The following is a 20,545-nucleotide window of genomic DNA, read 5'->3' on the forward strand; positions in this document are numbered from 1 at the left end:
ATTGTTGACGCCCACCGGGGTGTAAATGTTATATTTACTTCTTGCCATTGCCAGGTATCCTGGTTGTTGATGAGTTGCATGTGATTGGTGATGCCCACCGGGGTGTAAATGTTATAACTACTTCTTGCCGTTGTCAGGTATCCTGGTTGTTGATGAGTTGCATGTGATTGTTGACGCCCACTGGGGTGTAAATGTTATAACTGCTTCTTAACATTGTCAGGTATCTTGGTTGTTGATGAGTTGCATGTGATTGGTGACGCCCACCGGGGTGTAAATGTTATAACTACTTCTTGCCATTGTCAGGTATCCTGGTTGTTGATGAGTTGCATCTGATCGGTGATGCCCACCGTGGCTATCTGCTGGAGCTTCTCCTCACCAAGGTCACCTACATGTGCAGCAGAGCATCCAACACAGAACAGGGGTATGTAGTCCAGCTATGTTTTCCCTGGAAAGGCTTCAAACTCAGGGAAAGGTTGTTTAGAGGTATAGGTGTCTGCCTCTCAACCAAGAGAATTTGGGCATGGGTAGCTAAACTCTAATAAAGGACGCCAGTGCTCAGGAAACAGACTCATATCACCTTATAGCTGACACTAATCTTCAAGAGAAACAAAAAGCTGTAGGAAATGCATACAAAAAATCCAAATTATTCTGGTTTCAAATGTGATCATAATTTGTTACAAAATCAGGTCAGACATTGTATTCTTTGGTTGGCTGTATAATGTAAACATATACATGTTTATGCTTTTTTATTGGCAACTGTCATCAAAAGAAGATAACACTCTGTGTTATGTGTGCGCGTGCGTGCATGCGTGAGAGTAAAAATATTATTTGACTGTTAAGTATATAAAGCTTCAAGACAATTACAATTTTCATCTGTAGGGCTGAGGATCTCAATGTACAACTGGTGGGTATGAGTGCCACCCTGCCTAACTTGGACCTGCTCGCAGGGTGGCTCCGGGCTGACCTCTATCGTACTGATTTCCGGCCGGTACCCCTCACAGAGTGTGTGAAAATAGGAACCAACCTCTATGATTCCAGCATGAAACTGCTCAGGCAGGTCGATGTCAAATATGCTGTGAAGGTAACACTTATCTTTGTATTTTTATAAGCTGTTTTTCTAAGGTATCATTATTTGCCATTGAGCAAACTACAATGTTAGGCCTTTCCTCGAAAAAATAATACCTTCAGCAAATATTTACAGATGGAAATCTCTCTAGCAAGTCACATTACTTTGTCTGAAATATTTCTGTAGTAATACCCTTTAACCATGTGACGAGTTTTGGTGTCTGCTTGCAATACCCTTGTTTAAAATTAGTCTAATGTATTAATGTATTTTATTTACAGAACTGACAAAAAACATCTCTGTCATCAGACTTATTGTGTCCATATTTTTTTTCTGCAGGGAGACGATGATCATATAGTTCCCCTGTGTATTGAGACTGTGAGGGAGGGCCACTCTATCCTGATATTCTGCCCCACAAAGGTCTGGTGTGAGAAACTGGCCGAGACTGTTGCCAGGGAGATATACATGCTGCTCAGGGACCCAACTCGGGCAGTACATGAACGAGCCCGTAAGTAGCACCAGTTGACAACAAGTTTGACCAGATAAAAGAAGGAAGATGAAAGCAAACAATGTTGATGCGATATTGAGCAGATAGAAAGGAGCAGATAAAACAGTCTGCTTTCACCTCTTGAGGTTCTGTGTTTAGGACGTGTGCATTTTATGACAACTGTTTACAATATTTTTTGATAAATTTCACTATTTTCAAATTTAAGCCAATCCTCAGTTCTAAATCAAACAACAGCGAGCACAAGGCTGGGACACAATTTCAATGACATTATTTGCAAAATAAATTTATTTCAGCATACATTTTTGTATACTTTCCAAAAAATCTACAATGAACTATCATTTCATACCCTTTTTAATCATATATTAATAGGAAAGTTTGTTTATTTCAAAACAAACAATCATTCTTAATAATTATTTAAAACACACAACCAAAACAAACATGATACTGGTACAAGAATGTAGGGTAAAGTTTTGCAGAATTTTGACATTTATGTAAAAAGATCGAATTTAGTTGAAAATGTTTGAAATTGGTAAGATGAAGTTCAATGTAAACAACATGAATGATAGAAATATTATTTATTTTATCAAATGCTACATATCTAGATTTTTGGAATCTATGACAACACATATATCCATACTTGGGGCAGGTCAAAACTCCTAAATTATGTTTCTATAATTAAGTAGAAATCATATCTATTTTTGTACATGATGTGCTAATTTTGACCTGCTTCAAATACACATAGGTGTGTTCTCATGGATAACAAAAATCTACATATAGACTTTGAAAAAATACACCATATTTTCTACCATTAATAAAGATAGCATTAAACTTCATTTTCACTGGTCAATTTATAAACATTTTCAACAGAATTTCTGGTAAAATTCCATATAAACTGAAAACCCTCATGTACGGGAGATATTTTGCACTGTTCTCTATGTGTCCACTTTCCAGCTGGCCAGGAATCGGATGTTCTGGTGCTACCATTGAACCCACAGTCACTACGTGACACCCTTGAGCAGTTACGTCGTACCCCGGTTGGACTGGACCAGGTCCTTGGGAAATCTGTTCAGTATGGTGTCGCTTATCACCATGCAGGTCAGCAGTGTTATAATCAGGCAATCTTTTGTAAATGTTAAGTCATATTTTTACAAGTAATTTTGTTTTACTTTCCTGGCTTAAATGATATTATATCATTGATAACCGTAAGAGGTTTGTTTATTTTTCTCTTATTATGTATTTTGTTTGATGGATGATATCCTGTCATGATTCTAAATTATGTTTTAAAATACCACCTTTTGTGTGAAGAACGATGTGCATGCAATCTCTTGAATAACCAATAGATCTCATCTTACCCCAGGTCTGACATTTGATGAGCGGGACATTGTGGAGGGTGCTTTCCGGCAGGGGATCATCAAGGTGCTGGTTGCTACATCAACGTTGTCATCAGGGGTGAATCTGCCAGCACGGAGGGTCCTTGTTCGTACCCCTGTATTCCATGGGCACATCATAGACTTCCTCACATACAAGCAGATGATTGGCCGAGCAGGCCGAAAGGGAGTAGATACTGCTGGTATTTCATTTCTCTTCTTTATTGTTAAACAATCTCAAAACATCTCAATCTCAACCCAGTTTTACATGCTTTAACTGGTGGTGTTTTGGTGGTGATTTGGGTTATAGGTTTGATACCAATGGATGCAGATAGAATTTTGTATCTCAGTCTGCTTTGCTATATATACTTTCTACCTCTTCACATCATTTGAATACACCTATAACTTTTAAGACAACAACATTTTCTGGGTAAATCCAATAGTTTGCACCAAATTACTTACGTATGTGTGTCAGGTGAGAGTATTTTGCTGGTGAAGCCGAGTGAGAGATCTAAAGCTGAGCAGTTAGTTGGAGGAGCCCTGCCACCTGTCCACAGCACTCTAATCAGGGATAAAGGTGAATTGAACAATATTATATCACTTTTTAATATGAAATTTATACTGTAGTGTAGACTGTTTTAAACAGGGATGCCAATTTTCCTCTTTTCAGCCGATTTTCTCTTATTTGGCAACAACACTTAAAAATTAAAATTGTTGCCTTTATATGACTTATTCAAAAAATGATTTTAATTTTGGTTTATAGTGTGGGTGGGATAATCCTATTTCGTACTGGTTTCCTCTTTTTTTGCAAGTTCGCATTGGCATCCTCTTTTTTTACAAGTTTGCATTGGCATCCCTGTTTAAAAGAATGTTTCTTCTATCTTGAAGCCTTTTTTTTATAAAATTGTTTGTGGATATACATGAACCTATTGTGTTCTTTTAGGTTAAACATATTTTTTTTTTGCTTTAATTCTGGGGCTGTATTTTAGCAAAGTCTTAGATTGATAGTCTAAGTATTAAAATCTTTTGATCTCATTTTCATGGGCAATAAAACAAGTTGATCAATATACTGAATAGAACGCCTGAGGCCTGTGTAAGGATATAGATACATATTATATCCAATTCATGCTCAGAGTTTAAAATGTTTGCATATTATCAAACACTTTTTTGAGGATGTGTTATTCAGATAGCTAAAAAAAGAATGCAATATTGGTACATCTACATGTGTCTTGTTTAAATAAGCCATTATAAAGAAACAATTGAATAATGTTTTTCTGAAGGAGAGTCGTTGAGTTCGAGTCTTAAGCGTGCCATTCTGGAGGTGGTGGTGTCCGGTGTGGCGTCGTGCCCACGAGACGTGGAGGTGTATGCTTCATGCACACTCTTGGCTGCCTCCCTGCACGGGGAAACAGACCCTTGCAATGCCATACAGGAGTGTATAGACTTCCTTCTTCAGAATGAGTTTATCACTGTGCAGAATGTCACTGATATACATGGTATGTATTAAGAAAGAGATGAACTGGTAAGACCACATAACAGATATCAGATAGAACTAAATATAATATTAATAAAAAACATTTTAATGTAATTCTATACAAAGGTATGAAAAGGTCTAGGCATGCATTTTTATTGCTACTCTTTGTCTTTGATAGGCCGAAAAAATCTTCTACAGGCATTTTCCTGAGGTAGCTCCTTCTGCAACTGCCCTAGCAGGTAGGGCCTGCACATCTCATTGTGTCTAACTATCCCCTTGTCAACCATTTACCAAATCTTAGAAATCTACACCAGTTGGACTTTTGGATAAGCAAGTTTTATACTATTACTTGGCATCGAAATATTTCAACAAGCCCTGCTTTATAAAAAAGAGATAGCCTGAAAAGCATTTTACCAGTGCAGGTCTCCCAGACTTGAGCTAGTTTTGACCACTGGTGTTTGTGTCAGGTGTAAGTGGAGAGCGTTATGTGCCAACCCAGCTGGGAGCGGCCGTCCTCTCCTCCTCCATCTCCCCGGATGAAGGCCTCGCTGTCTTCTCCGAACTTCAAAAGGCCAGACAGTGCTTCGTTCTTGAGAATGAACTCCACATTATATACCAGGTTAAAGTCTTTATTACTACAAATTGTACTCATTTACATGTATGTTGTTTTTAAGATTGTGTTTTTGAATAATGAAATTTTATGTCTGTCTTTTATTAAAAAAAACAAGTCAAGATATTGTCATAGTCTGATGTCACTTCAGCATCGCTCTTCTAAATGTTTTGTTGATTTATGCCTCTTGCTCTGAAAAAACTGCGGAAAATGAACTTATGCTGACTTCAAGATGCGGGAGTTTTGTTTTTTGGCATGTGCAGTCTGCTTTCTTGACTATTCAGGTAACACCCATTTATGCCCAGATAGATGGAATAGATTGGCTGCAGTACTTCAGTATGTGGGAGGGGCTGAGCCCGGGCATGCGACGGGTGGCGGAGCTGGTTGGGGTTAAGGAATCATTTCTTGTTAAAGCTATCCGGGGCCGCATACCCACCAGCACCCCTGCACAGCTCCGGACCCTTGCTGTACACCGGCGCTTCTATACCTGCCTTGCTCTACATGATCTCGTACATGAAGTGCCCATCAATGATGTGTGCAAGAAATACAACTGTAACAAGGGACAGTTGCAGTCCCTACAACAGTCTGGTGCCACATTTGCGGGTAATACACACTTTTATGTATTGTATGTTAAAATTATACCAATTATTTTTATGCAAATATACAGGGTTTTAATACATTCCCTTATCTAATAGGGTTACTCAATATCTGTTGTACACCATGAGTATCCATAAGATTGTTTAAGCTACTCCTATTGTAGAATCTGTACCTATACAGATGTATATATTCTAGGCATGGTGACTGTGTTCTGTGCACGCCTGGGCTGGTCCAACCTGGAGCTGATCTTGTCCCAGTTCCAGAGTCGACTCACATTTGGGGTGCAGCGGGAACTTTGTGACCTTGTACGAATCTCCGCCCTCAATGGTCAGCGAGCCCGAGTACTCTATAACGGAGGCTTTCAGACAGTGGCAGCCCTGGCTGGGGCCTCTGCTCCCGATATTGAGGCCCTCCTGAAAAAAACTGCTCCCTTCCAAAGGTTAGAATCTTACTCCACAAGTTAAATATTGTAGGATGTAAGTGGTCTAGTGGTATTAATGTCTGTCTCATCCTTAAACGGTTGTGGGCATAAGCCATTTGGCTTTTCAAAATATAAACTTGCCCTTTTTTGCCAATGGAAAAGACCATGATCATGTCGTCTGTTTCCAAGAAGTAAAATTAGTATAAGCTAAACCTTGTGTTTAAATCAACATCCAATACTGATATACATATAAATCAATTAAAATAGTTTCTTTTATCGTTATAGTGATTGGGGGTCATCTCATCAATGCACTTATTGTGCAATCATTTTTAGCTGGACTTTTCGAAGAATAAGAAGAGCTATTCTAGTCACTCGAGCGTCGGCGTCGGCGTAACCACTTATGTTAAAGTTTTCGTAAGAGTTTTTGTACCACCTCAAATATTTTCAAAGTCCGTTGACATATGGCTTTGAAACTTTGCACACTTGTTCACCATCATGCCCCCAACCTGTACACAGGAGGAGGTAACTCTATCAAGCATTTTGACAAAATTATGCCCCTTTTTCTACTTAGAATTTACGTTAAAGTTTGCATACTACCTCAAATATTTTCAAAGTCCGTTGACATATGGCTTTGAAACTTTGCACACTTGTTCACCATCATGCCCCCAACCTGTACACAGGAGGAGGTAACTCTATCAAGCATTTTGACAAAATTATGCCCCTTTTTCTACTTAGAATTTACTTTAAAGTTTGCATACTACCTCAAATATTTTCAAAGTCCATTGACATATGGCTTTGAAACTTTGCACACTTGTTCACCATCATGCCTTCAACCTGTACACAGGAGGAGGTAACTCTATCAAGCATTTTGACAAAATAATGCCTCTTTATACGCCCGAAGGGTCGTATTATGTTATGGCCTCCATCGTCTGTCCGTCTGTCTGTCCGTCTGTCCGTCCATTAGCAATTCCGTGTCCGGGCCATAACTTGGTAACTAATAAAGCGATTTTCAAATAACTTTATACAAATCATCACTACATTAAAAGGATGTGTCGCGCGCAATTTCCAGGTCCATACCTCAAAGACTAGAATCACCATGGGGGTGCGTTAGCAATTCCGTGTCCGGGCCACAACTTTGTCACTAATAAAGTCATTTTCAAATAACTTTATACAAAGCATCATTACATTAAAAGGATGTGTCGCGCGCAATTTCCAGGTCCATACCTCAAAGACTAGAATCACCATGGGGGGGCGTTAGCAATTCTGTTTCCGGACCATAACTTGGTAACTAATAAAGCGATTTTCAAATAACTTTATACAAATCATCACTACATTAAAAGGATGTGTCGCGCACAATTTCCAGGTCCATACCTCAAAGACTAGAATCACCATGGGGGTGCGTTAGCAAATCCGTGTCCGGGCCACAACTTGGTCACTAATAAAGTCATTTTCAAATAACTTTATACAAAGCATCATTACATTAAAAGGATGTGTCGCGCGCAATTTCCAGGTCCATACCTCAAACACTAGAATCACCATGGGGGGGGGGGGGCGTTAGCAATTCTGTGTCCAGGCCACATCTTTGTTACTAATAAAGTGATTTTCAAATAACTTTATACAAATCATCACTACATTAAAAGGATGTGTCACATGGAATTTCCAGGTCCATACCTCAAAGTCTAGAATCACCATGGGGGGGGGGGGGACGTTAGCAATTCCATGTCCAGGCCATAACTCAAAGACTAGAATCACCAATGGGGGGCGTTAGCAATTCTGTGTCCGGGCCACATCTTTGTTACTCGTCTGTTAGCAATTCCGTGTCCGGGCCATAACTTGGTAAATAATAAAGCGATTTTCAAATAACTTTATACAAATCATCACTACATTAAAAGGATGTGTCGCGCGCAATTTCCAGGTCCATACCTCAAAGACTAGAATCACCATGGGGGTGCGTTAGCAATTCTGTTTCCGGGCTACATCTTTGTTACTCGTCCGTTAGCAATTCCGTGTCCGGGCCATAACTTGGTAACTAATAAAGCGATTTTCAAATAACTTTATACAAAGCATCACTACATTAAAAGGATGTGTTGCCCGCAATTTCCAGGTCCATACCTCAAAGACTAGAATCACCATGGGGGTGCGTTAGCAAATCCGTGTCCGGGCCACAACTTGGTCACTAATAAAGTCATTTTCAAATAACTTTAAACAAAGCATCATTACATTAAAAGGATGCGTCACGCGCAATTTCCAGGTCCATACCTCAAAGACTAGATTCACAATGGGGGGGCTTTAGCAATTCTGTTTCCGGGCCACATCTTTGTTACTAATAAAGTGATTTTCAAATAACTTTATACAAATTATCACTACATTAAAAGGATGTGTCACATGGAATTTCCAGGTCCATACCTCAAAGTCTAGAATCACCATGGGGGGGACATTAGCAATTCCATGTACAGGCCATAACTCAAAGACTAGAATCACCATGGGGGGGCGTTAGCAATTCTGTGTCCGGGCCACATCTTTGTAACTCGTCCGTTAGCAATTCCGTGTCCAGGCCATAACTTGGTAACTAATAAAGCGATTTTCAAATAACTTTATACAAATCATCACTACATTAAAAGGATGTGTCGCGCGCAATTTCCAGGTCCATACCTCAAAGACTAGAATCACCATAGGGGGCTTTAGCAATTCTGTGTCCGGGCCACATCTTTGTTACTCGTCCGTTAGCAATTCCGTGTCCAGGCCATAACTTGGTAACTAATAAAGCGATTTTCAAATAACTTTATACAAATCATCACTACATTAAAAGGACCTCAAGCCGAATCTTCTTCGGGCGTATAATGCTCCGTTTCGCGGTGCTCTTGTTCTACTTAGAATTTACGTTAAAGTTTGCGTACCACCTCAAATATTTTCAAAGTCCATTGACATATGGCTTTGAAACTTTGCACACTTGTTCACCATCATGCCCCCAACCCGTACACAGGAGGAGGTAACTCAAGCATTTTGACAAAATAATGCCCCTTTTTCGACTTTTAATTTACGTTAAAGTTTGCGTAGCACCTCAAATATTTTCAAATTCCATTGACATATGGCTTTGAAACTTTACCCGCTTGTTCACCATCATGCCCCCAACTTGTACACAGGAGGAGGTAACTCTATCAAGCAATTTGTTTGGCATCAATAAGTCTGAGTTAAAAAAAAAGTAAAAAAATCAGCAACACTTATTTTCTAAAATTGTTGATATTATGATATTATGTCATAAGCTTGTTGATAACATGGCCCCATTATCTTTCTGTCAACAGTTACAAAATACTTTACATTTCCCTGCAGTATGAAGAAACAGGAGAGTGAGACAGCCTGGGAGGCAGAGGAGAGGAGGAAGGCCCACTGCATCTTCCTCACGGGCCGCAGAGGGGTTACAGAGCTAGAAGCCGCCACCATCATCATCGATGAGGCCAAACAGATCATACAGGATGAGCTGGGCGGGGTTGGGGTGCAGTGGGGCCCCAAGGGAAAACCCCCCACCCCTAAAGTCAAAACTCCAGTACTTCTCAGTCCTCTCGCATGTAAGTACAAGGATTTTTGTGGTACACTGAACTACCATTTTAAGGATAATCAGGGTCAGGATTCATCGTAATATTTTCTCATCTCAATTTATTTCACCATAGAATATCAATACCATATTATCATATTCCATTAAAATGGAGATTAACCTTCATGTCCCTGATAAGTAGTGGTGTATTGTCAGTTAAACTTTAGTACAGAACCTTGGACAGTGTCTTGTTTATATTTAAGCTGGAAGTAAAAAGAGGCGATTTGGTCAACAAGGGAAGGCATTATATGAAAAAAAGCAAAGTCCAATTAATAGAGATACCAGCCTGGGTAAAGCAGACATATCTGTGTTGGCCCCACCTGTACTTCAGCTGGCATCAACTGCCAGGATAGGGACGACTGGTGGGGAGGGTAATGGAAACAAGCTTTCAGAGGAGCAACAGGGGGAAGCAGCTGCCAGGCCGGAGCGGGCTGGTGGGGAGGGTAGTGGAAACAAGATATCAGAGGAGCAACAGGGGGAAGCAGCGGCCAGGGTGGGGTGGGCTGGTAGGGAGGGTAGTGGAAGCAATATATCAGAGGAGCAACAGGGGGAAGCAGCTGCCAGGATGGGGCTGACTGGTGGGGAGGGTGGTGGAAACAAGATAATAGAGGAGCAACAGGGGGAAGCAGCTGATAGGCTGGTGCAGGTTGGTAGGGAGGGTGGTGGAAACAAAATATCAGAGGAGCAACAGGGGGAAGCAGCTGCCATGTTGGTGCGGGCTGGTGGGGGAATCAACATGACTGATCAGGGGTCTTGTACTAGTGAACAGGTGGGGCAACAGAGCATGCATAGCCGCGGAGACAGTGGATTGATGGGCAAAAATCATGCTAGTACTCTGATACCATATTTAGGAAAGGAAGTGTTAGGGAATAATCAACATATTAATAACAAAAGTGCTGAATGTGTCCCTGTTTGTGAGCACATTCAAAATAATGAAAAAAATCTTGTCAGTTGTAATAGCAGTCATAAGAATGGTTTAAATCCACATACTGTTGACAGATCTGTGATCACTACAAAAGCTGTGATAGAATTGGTGTCACATGACAAATCTGTTAAGGCAAAAAGTAACAATAATCCTGAATGTGATAAAATTCCTGTAGAACATTTAAAAGAAAAAGTCATTAAAAAGTTTAACAGCCTTAAAGATGTCATACAGGATTGTGTTGAAGATATTAGCTTCTCAACTGCTCTAGATGATTTAGAAAGCAACGACGAATTTTTCCAGAACATTGATATCAATGATAAGCTTCCTGTCAGCGAGAGGTCTTGTGATAAAATATCGTGCGGAAATTCCAGTTCACAGGAGATTCAGGAATTAGAGAAGGGTACTGTTGTGTCAAACCCATCTGGCTTGGAAAACAACAGAAATGATATTAACATGGATACTGAGTTTACTGAAAGCTTTGCTGTGGACACCCAGGTTATGGATGTTGTTAACAGAGTTGAAAATATCTGCAAAGCTGATAAACATGTTGTAGACAATGGTTGTAAACAGAAGACGGAGCGGCCTTATTCAGAGGCACTGTTTTCAGATTTGATGCCGGACGATAGTTTTGATATGATGGCTAATGAGCTAAGTCAAATGCCAGGAAAGGAAATTAACTCTGTGCCTGTGTCAAACAATGTACAGACCTCTGAAGGGTCAGAAAATAATTCCATTTTGTATAGTAGCAGTTCATTCAATAATGGGTTAGATATGAACATATCACATGGTTCTACTGAAGACATGTTCAACAACTCTGTCGGTCTGATTGCAGCCAGCAACTATGAAAGGGTGGCCCTTGCTGATGACTCAAGACTCAGCAGTGCTGCACTTAGCCGCTCGTTTGAGGATTTGCACATTCCTTACCAGAGTGGTCAAGAAAAGTGTTTTGAAGGTGGGGATAAGGGAAACATTGTTGTAAGAGCCAACATGTGTACGGAGCTAGGAAAGTCAAAAGGGGATATGATCAAAAAACCACCTGGTCAACATGGTGCTAATATTGAACAAAGAAATACTGGTAGTAATATGGGAATTCTTGGCCAATTTTCTAGCCAGAAAGATACTTCTATAAAGCACAGTTTAAGTAAAGAAAAAATACATGAGGACCTGGCTGTTGTCTTAGCGATGGGAGAATCATTCTCTTCTACTTTTAATATGACAGCTGCGAACCATAATAATGAACAGATAAATAATCAAGCCAATAGTGAGGATGTATTTGGTGATTCTATGACTGTTTCTATGATGGAAAGTGTTGGCTCAATCAGTGAGCAAAACATTCCTAAATCAACTGGTGTCATTTCCAATAATAAGCTACATTCTACTAAAGAAAATGAACAGAAAGAAATGAAGTTAAGTAAACTGGATACGAAAGATGGGAGTGAATTTGTTACACCAAGCAGGAGGCCAAGGAAGAGAGCAAGTCTTAGCTCCTGTAGTGGTAAGAAAAGTTCCAAGATTCAGAAAATGAAGGATGACAATTACACAACACCTGTAAAAGCCCCTTCCAATAATGAGTCAGAGAAAATAGTTTACAACAAAAGCATACAATCAAAAAGAAAGAAAAATGATTCTGAAGTCTCAAATAGTGAAACTGTATGTTCAGCTTCCAGTAGTAAAAGCCCTGGAGGGGATATGAACACAAGCACAGGGAGTGACTATGTGCCCCCAACTCCACCAGATGAGGCACCAACAGGTGTACCAGGTGTTGGGAGATCACCCGCAAACACACCCAGAAAACTGCAAGGGGCAACATTCAGCCCAAGGCTTAAACGAAGTCTTATTGCTACTACAAGCAAATTGTCAGGCACTACAATTGGTAATTTTAGCTTGAAGAAGAGAGAATTACTAAAAAATGTATCTCAAAGCAGATCTTCCAATAAAGGCTCTTCAAAGATTATGTCTGATCGTAATGGTAATAATAAGGTTGTAAGAAAATTAACAGAAACACAAACGAGAAATAAAAGGTCACAAAGTGAAGGCCTCAATAGAACAAATGATGCAAAGTTTATTTTTGGGCCTGGGAAAACACCTGTAACAGAGTTACAAACAGAAGGGGGAATCTACAATGATAAAGATGTAAACAATATAGAAGACGACCATATAGAGGTGTTAAATGAAGTTGATGAAAATGATGACAAGTTGTCTCCGTCGTTCATAGACCCAGATATGTCGGGTGTGCCTCTTACCCAGCAGTCATTCTCAATAATAGATGTGTGTGGGGATAAGAGACTGTTTAAGATGTTTATCATGGAGTGGAGAACCAAGTCAAGGTATGCTGTGTCCCTCGCCTGTGAGAAACTGCACACAGAAAATACAGGGACGGCCATAGGGGCAAACTTCAGGAAAGGTGAGACCGGTATACTAAATTATCAGTCTGTTTCTGTCGATCAAAATTAATCATTATTATCATATGCTTGCAGGTATTTTTGGTTGATATAAGAAAACAAAGTGATTATGATATATTTTTGACAAAGTCATGATAACATTTTCTTTCCAAAATCAATCAATGTCTGTAAGTTGTTACCCAGCATAGGAGATATATATTTACCGGTATAGACGATTTTGTAATGACACAGCTTAAGCCATTGCACTGCTTACTGTTCTTTTAAGGTGTTCTTATTCCTCATTTGTGTGCTACAGATGTAGGATCTACATACACGGACCAGGGTGGTATCCCACTAGAGCAGGAGGGGCTGTGTATAGTCGGCATTGCTGTTTCCTGGGATAACAGAGATGCTTACTATGTGTCCTTTACCCAACAACAACCTCAGGGTATTGCTTTGCTTTCTCCTTCATATTATCATGGTACAACTAATTTGTTGTTAACAAACTATTTGAAATCCTATTTGTCATTGTAATATTTAGTAACATCTGAAGCAATTATGATGTTAGTGCCATAACTTATGAAGATTATTTTTGTGTGTGGTCATCTTGATATGATTGTAATATATATTCTTGGAAAACAAAATGCATTATGTTTAACACCTTGCATGGTTCAAGACATTTCTTTGATTTGGATATTATAAACCCCTGCCTAAGGGGAACCAGATGACAGCTTAGCTCTGCCCCTGAGTGAGGAAGACATCAACATTGCCATTTTGGTGGATGCTGTCATGTCTGTTAGATATTTCTCTGATTAAAATGGTATATAATCATGCACCTAGGAGACCCAGATGACAGCCTGGCCCCGCCCCCGATTGACAAAGACATAAGTTTCGCTATCCGTGTGAAGGCCGTCAAATCTGTGCTGCAGCAGGCCACATGCCAGTCAGAGCCTGTCACTATTCTCATGTTTGATGTCAAAACTCAGTACAGGTATACATGTACTAGGCATGAGTCAGGTGGTGTCATTTCACTCAAAACCTTTTAGATTGGATTGATTTCTGTAAAAGATTGGATTGATTTCTGTGTTCTAAGTTTCAATGGTTTGCTTCCTTTGTCATTTTGACTCTGTACATGTTAGAGCAATGGGTAGATTTCAGTACCGTAGACAACATTTTGTTTTCGTTTTTGTCAGTCTAGTTCTTTATATGGAACATTTTGCGGTAATTTTTACACAAAGTCACAATCCTTTCAGGGCCCTTGTAGAAGGTTGTGGGTTTCATCCAAAGGGTAGGTTTGAGGATCCGAAGATTGCCTGCTGGATTTTAGACCCTGGAGCCAAGGAGAAAAACCTGCACAGAATGGTCACCAATTTCCTACCATCCGAGGTCCATATGATTCATGGTAAGCTGTTACATATAAACAAACTATGAACATCAAAAGTGTTCATATTAAATGTGCAAAATGTATTTTTGTAGGTATCTACTTGCAAATGGCATTCTTGTAAATTATGTTTAATCAAATTCATGATATAGTTGTGGAAACTTTAACAAGCAAATGCCAAATTTCCTTATCATACAGTCATGTGATATATCTTGCAAATGCCAATTGTTTAACTATATTTATATCATCTCCATCCTCATATACATTTTTTTTATATATATAAAGGATAAAAACTTTGTTGTGACTTAAAAAATGAATAGCATTTAAGTTGTTGGTGCTTTTTGGTGGCTATTTAAGTATTGATTGGTGTAAATAATCAAAATAAGGATTTATGATATTAATAGAATATCATACCTTTGATCATTCAATAAGAAATTTATTAAACTTGTTTTCTAAATTTGATAAAAATTCAACAAGGCTCATTTTTATTGATTTTAGACAACTCATTCTCTATATGCATACATTACATGTAAATCTTGTACACTGAATGATATCCATGGGCAGAGTAAAACCTCCATGCTGTGCTTACAGGTATAGGAGGGGGTATAGGTGTGGGTAGCCTGGGTATGAGCCCCGCCAATCCCGGGTCTGGTCGGTACCGGGCCACGACGGAGGCAGTCCTGGTGCGGCACCTGGCCATGTACTTCCAGGCCTGCCTTGAGAAGGAAGGGACACTGGACACATACACACAGGTAGAGATGTCTGCAGCTGTCACGCTTTGTAGGATGGAGCTAAATGGCTTTGGTAAGGCATAAAACGCTTTGTAAAATAATTGTTCATATAAGATTATGTAAGCATACAATGTATTAATTAACTCTTTTAGAGGAAGCAAAATGTTAGATCGAAAATGTTTTAATATTTGATTCAGGGAGGAATTTGAAAGTTTATAAGCATGGGCTCTTAATGGGTTTTTTTCTTTGTTCAAGATCACATTTTTATCGAAATTTAACAAATTGCTGGGATAAATTTCAAAAATGGCTTTATATGTGCAGGTTTCAGTCAGGAGGAGAGTGAGCGCCAGAAGAGCGTGATGTTGTCCAAGTTGTCTGCCCTTGAACAGCAGGTGTACCAAATGGCTGGCCATCCATTTTCCCTGTCGGCCACTGAGGATGTAGCTCAGGTAGGAGTCTTGTAAGTCAGTGAAAGCACTCAGGACAGTCACTGATATTGACCAACCATGAACAGCAAGTGTACCAAATTGCCGGCGTACCAAATGGCCGGCCATCCAATTTCCCTTTCGACCGCTGGTAGGAGCGTTGTTAGTCAGGGAAAGCATTTGGGACTATCTCTAATATTGTCCTGGAATAGAAGGCCTACCAGCTCCCTGGGTACCTGTTGCCCCTGTCGTCAGTAGGTGTATTGACATGAGTTGAGATCCACCTGTTAACAATGACAGCAGACATGTTTATGGATAGCTCTATAACTCTAATTGACATATTCTTGAGTAATACTCCTTGACCAACTGAGAAAAATGGAAGAGTATTGACATTGCTCTTGTTACAGTATTTGTGTAGCTTCCTTAGCATGGCAGACACAGTGATGACATTGTCACCACGGCAACATTAGTGTCACATTTTTGTTTCCTACCCATGACATTTGAATGACTTGTTTTTAGAGTCTTCAAACTATGTATGCATACTGGTTATGGTCAGTAGATGACCCTTTTTGATTTGGGGTCCCTAGGTCAAAGGTCAAAGTCATGGTCATGGTGACTTTCACTATATAAATGATAGGCGCTCTCGACAGGCGACACATCAGATTGCGAGATTCTAGTCTTTATTATGAGCAGGTATATTGCTTTGAATGTATGTTTGTTGGAATGTTAATCTCTTAGATCATTCAGTTCTGTAACAACTAGAATGAAGATGAATTTAAACTGAACACTTTATATGTATTGAAAATACCTCTGTTGAAAGACAAAGTAGACAGTTTTTTTGGAAAATCATGATTTCTTCAGTCTCGTTTTCAACCTTAAAGCATATGACTGGAAAAAGTCAAAGGAGTTGACCAGAAACTCCAACATTAAAATGTAAACAAACTTTTTAATCACAATTCAGTAAGTGAGTGTATCATTTACGAAGCATTAAAATGAAACCTGTGTGAAAGGACATAGAAACATTATTTTTTTATTCCTTTAACTTCATTTACAATGTGGGCTCAACCTGAATTCACACAAAAATGTAGCAAAATAATGAAACTATGGCACTAAAATAATTTCAGTTAAGGAATAAAGTAGACTCAGAGCATTGTTGAAACAGCCCCTGTACGTTTTTCAGGTTTTGTTCATTGAGCTTAAGCTACCTCCAAATGGTGATCCCAGTTCCATACAACGACCTCTGGGAGCCCATGGGCGGAGAGGTGGGCCCAGGGGTGGGACGGGAAGGCCCCAGTACAGCACCTCGAAGGACATACTGGAGAAGTTGAGAAAACTGCACCCCTTGCCGGGCCTCATTCTGGAGTGGAGGAGAATCACTAATGCCCTCACTAAGACTGTGTTCCCCCTTCAGAGGGAGAAGGTGACTGATGGGGAGGGGGATGGGTGATGAGGGGTAGGCACATCAATGCCTTCACCGAGAAGACTGTTCTCTCTGCAGAGGGAGGCTACTAATTGGGGAGTGGGGTAGGGGGAGGGGACACCACTGTCTGCCTTCCTGCGGTATAAGCTGCTGACAGCCTGGGAGGGAGTTGAGGGGGATCGGGGAAATAGTAGATCTTAAGTAAAGTGGGAATGGCTGGGTAGTTCGCAAATATGACTCTTGATAAAGTTTGATCATTGCTCAGAGATCCATTGATTAGATTAGATCTGACTTCATTAAAATAAAAAGTAAAATACCCATGTGTAGACAAATTAAATTCAGGATACTCATTTACAAGCATCATATTGTAACTTTCCGATGCCAGGTGCGCTGTGATTGGCTGGACATGGAGCGTATCTATGGTGACTGCCAGCTACACACGGCAACAGGCAGGGTGAGCATGACTGAACCAAACCTGCAGAATGTTCCTAAGGACTTTGACATCATGCTACCAGGTGAACTAGTGTCTTGTGCTGTAACTTTATTATGAATTTATCATTTATTTGGTATTTGACAGTTGTATATTTTTTTCTGCATGTTGGTGTTTTTTTTTCTGCATATTGGTGTAATCAACATTCTGTCTAATTATAAGCTAGGTATTAAACTTGAGTAAAAACTACATAGAGATTTATTTTTCAATTGCAGATATTATAGGAGAGAGTCCCCCACCCCACATGTCTGCCAGTGAGAGGCGAATGACTCGAGCGAGGAGAAGACAGGGCCAAGGTGAAGGTCAGGTCTCTGTGGTAACCGGTGACGGGGCAGGAGGAACGTTTTCTGTCAGCATGAGGCATGCTTTTGTGCCCTTCAAAGGTAAGTTGCCTACTTACTGTTGAAAGAATGCTCTTTGAATGTTTTGTAACATACTCATTACCCCAAAACAGTCTCATCTAGACAAATACCTCAGTAGGATGAACCTGTGTTTAATTATTATACCTCCAGTTACATACATTTGGGGATTATACAGGAGTTGCATCCTGTCACATAATCTTTTAATGTGTTTAGCTGCAAAACTTTTGCACCTACTCACAGGTAGGCATGGGATATTGTGCACCTGCAATTGCACCTTGACTTAAAAAAATGTTCTGAAAAATCTTGTGATGCATAAAGCTCCAAAAGTAACCTACATAGGAATGTTTGTCAGTACAGAAAATTGTGCACCTGCAAATTCTGTGACATTTCAATTGGTTTAACAAAAGTTCTGGCCCTTGATTGAGTAAAAAAATATAATGTCTCATGTAAGTCCAAAAGTATCGCACTTACACTCAAGAAACTTCATAGAAATGTTGGTCAGCATGGGAAATTGTGAAAAAAACTGGCATTTGTCTGGCATTTGACTCATGCTTACTAAAGTTATTGTTCTTTACTTGTAAACAAATGGTCTAACAAATCTTCAGGCTTACATGGCAGACTAATGGAGAGTTTTATAATGCACATGCTCATGTTGTTAATTAAAATCATGATATTTAATCATTCTTGTTTTCCAGGCAGTGTTTTGGGGGATTATGTAAATTTATTTTTTATAATTTCTGTAGTTATTCAGTACATACTTTAACACACATCTATTTAGAATAATTATGTAAGAATGTTTTCACTTTTCTGAATGCAAAACAGAGTTTTTGATATTTTAATTCAGACGGAATGTTGCTCGCAGCAGACTACTCACAGCTGGAGTTGCGGATGATTGCCCACCTGTCATGTGACCAGAAACTCATCCGAGTTCTCAATGAGGATGGAGATGTGTTCAAACTAATCACTGCACAGTGGAAAAACATATCCCCAGACGAGGTTACAGCAGACCAGAGGGCTCAGGCAAAACAGGTGAACTCGACTGAATTTTACTAAACGTGTATTATTAAGATTTAACAATTTAAGTTCAATATGATTGCTCTGATGTGATCTAGGCATGCAATGCCAGCTTGATGATGCACTTCATTTTAAAATTGCCAGAGGAGGTCAGATCTCACCAGCTGGCTCAGGCAATATTTATGAAATGCCTAAGTTTATGAAGCAATAGCAGTGGAAGCCTTTTGAGCATAAAGGTGTCTAAAGGCTTTGACTTTGTTGAGGCTTTAATTTATATAGCATTTATAAAGTTTTGTTTTTATCATGTCTGGATTTTCTTAAAAACAAACTTTGTACTGTTTTTATGGTTGCCTTGTTGTTGAAATTGGAAAACCTGTTCCATGTTATTTTTCCCATTTGTGTTATGGTATGATATACGATGTCAGAACAAAGGCTCTGGCAGTTGAAACTAAAACCATGGTCTGTTTGCCTCAGCTAGGGGTGCTATGGTATGATCTACGGTATCGTTGTGAAGGCTCTGGCAGTTGAAACTAAAACTGTGGTATGTTTGCCTCAACTAGGTGTGCTATGGTATGATCTACGGTATCGTTGTGAAGGCTCTGGCAGTTGAAACTAAAACCATGGTCTGTTTGCCTCAGCTAGGGGTGCTATGGTATGATCTACGGTATCGTTGTGAAGGCTCTGGCAGTTGAAACTAAAACTGTGGTATGTTTGCCTCAACTAGGGATGCTATGGTATGATCTACGGTATCGTTGTGAAGGCTCTGGCAGTTGAAACTAAAACTGTGGTATGTTTGCCTCAACTAGGTGTGCTATGGTATGATCTACGGTATCGTTGTGAAGGCTCTGGCAGTTGAAACTAAAACTGTGGTATGTTTGCCTCAACTAGGTGTGCTATGGTATGATCTATGGTATTGTGGTGAAGGCTCTGGCAGTTGAAACTAAAACTGTGGTATGTTTGCCTCAACTAGGGGTGCTATGGTATGATCTACGGTATTGTGGTGAAGGCTCTGGCAGTTGAAACTAAAACTGTGGTATGTTTGCCTCAACTAGGAGTGCTATGGTATGATCTACGGTATCGTTGTGAAGGCTCTGGCAGTTGAAACTAAAACTGTGGTATGTTTGCCTCAACTAGGTGTGCTATGGTATGATCTACGGTATCGTTGTGAAGGCTCTGGCAGTTGAAACTAAAACCATGGTCTGTTTGCCTCAGCTAGGGGTGCTATGGTATGATCTACGGTATCGTTGTGAAGGCTCTGGCAGTTGAAACTAAAACTGTGGTATGTTTGCCTCAACTAGGTGTGCTATGGTATGATCTACGGTATCGTTGTGAAGGCTCTGGCAGTTGAAACTAAAACTGTGGTATGTTTGCCTCAACTAGGGGTGCTATGGTATGATCTACGGTATCGTTGTGAAGGCTCTGGCAGTTGAAACTAAAACTGTGGTATGTTTGCCTCAACTAGGGGTGCTATGGTATGATCTACGGTATTGTGGTGAAGGCTCTGGCAGTTGAAACTAAAACTGTGGTATGTTTGCCTCAACTAGGTGTGCTATGGTATGATCTACGGTATCGTTGTGAAGGCTCTGGCAGTTGAAACTAAAACTGTGGTATGTTTGCCTCAACTAGGTGTGCTATGGTATGATCTACGGTATCGTTGTGAAGGCTCTGGCAGTTGAAACTAAAACTGTGGTATGTTTGCCTCAACTAGGTGTGCTATGGTATGATCTACGGTATCGTTGTGAAGGCTCTGGCAGTTGAAACTAAAACTGTGGTATGTTTGCCTC

General features: G+C 39.9%; 1 protein-coding gene across 1 annotated transcript in view; it reads left to right on the top strand.

The window, feature by feature from the left end:
- LOC128236935 (DNA polymerase theta-like) overlaps positions 1-20,545 on the top strand; it is a 28,384-nt gene that overhangs the window by 4,926 nt on the left and 2,913 nt on the right. The window contains exons 7-27 of the mRNA XM_052952073.1: positions 304-421; positions 880-1,081; positions 1,403-1,571; positions 2,523-2,666; positions 2,929-3,141; positions 3,414-3,515; positions 4,219-4,434; positions 4,880-5,031; positions 5,307-5,625; positions 5,815-6,058; positions 9,371-9,606; positions 9,836-12,961; positions 13,255-13,386; positions 13,779-13,929; positions 14,192-14,340; positions 14,911-15,123; positions 15,372-15,499; positions 16,656-16,895; positions 17,281-17,410; positions 17,601-17,768; positions 18,592-18,776. Coding sequence (XP_052808033.1) covers positions 304-421; positions 880-1,081; positions 1,403-1,571; positions 2,523-2,666; positions 2,929-3,141; positions 3,414-3,515; positions 4,219-4,434; positions 4,880-5,031; positions 5,307-5,625; positions 5,815-6,058; positions 9,371-9,606; positions 9,836-12,961; positions 13,255-13,386; positions 13,779-13,929; positions 14,192-14,340; positions 14,911-15,123; positions 15,372-15,499; positions 16,656-16,895; positions 17,281-17,410; positions 17,601-17,768; positions 18,592-18,776 — 6,737 coding nt within the window. The remainder of the gene's footprint in view (positions 1-303; positions 422-879; positions 1,082-1,402; positions 1,572-2,522; positions 2,667-2,928; positions 3,142-3,413; positions 3,516-4,218; positions 4,435-4,879; positions 5,032-5,306; positions 5,626-5,814; positions 6,059-9,370; positions 9,607-9,835; positions 12,962-13,254; positions 13,387-13,778; positions 13,930-14,191; positions 14,341-14,910; positions 15,124-15,371; positions 15,500-16,655; positions 16,896-17,280; positions 17,411-17,600; positions 17,769-18,591; positions 18,777-20,545) is intronic.

Source organism: Mya arenaria, chromosome 6 (genome assembly GCF_026914265.1).
Source record: "Mya arenaria isolate MELC-2E11 chromosome 6, ASM2691426v1".
Classification (NCBI taxonomy): domain Eukaryota; kingdom Metazoa; phylum Mollusca; class Bivalvia; order Myida; family Myidae; genus Mya; species Mya arenaria.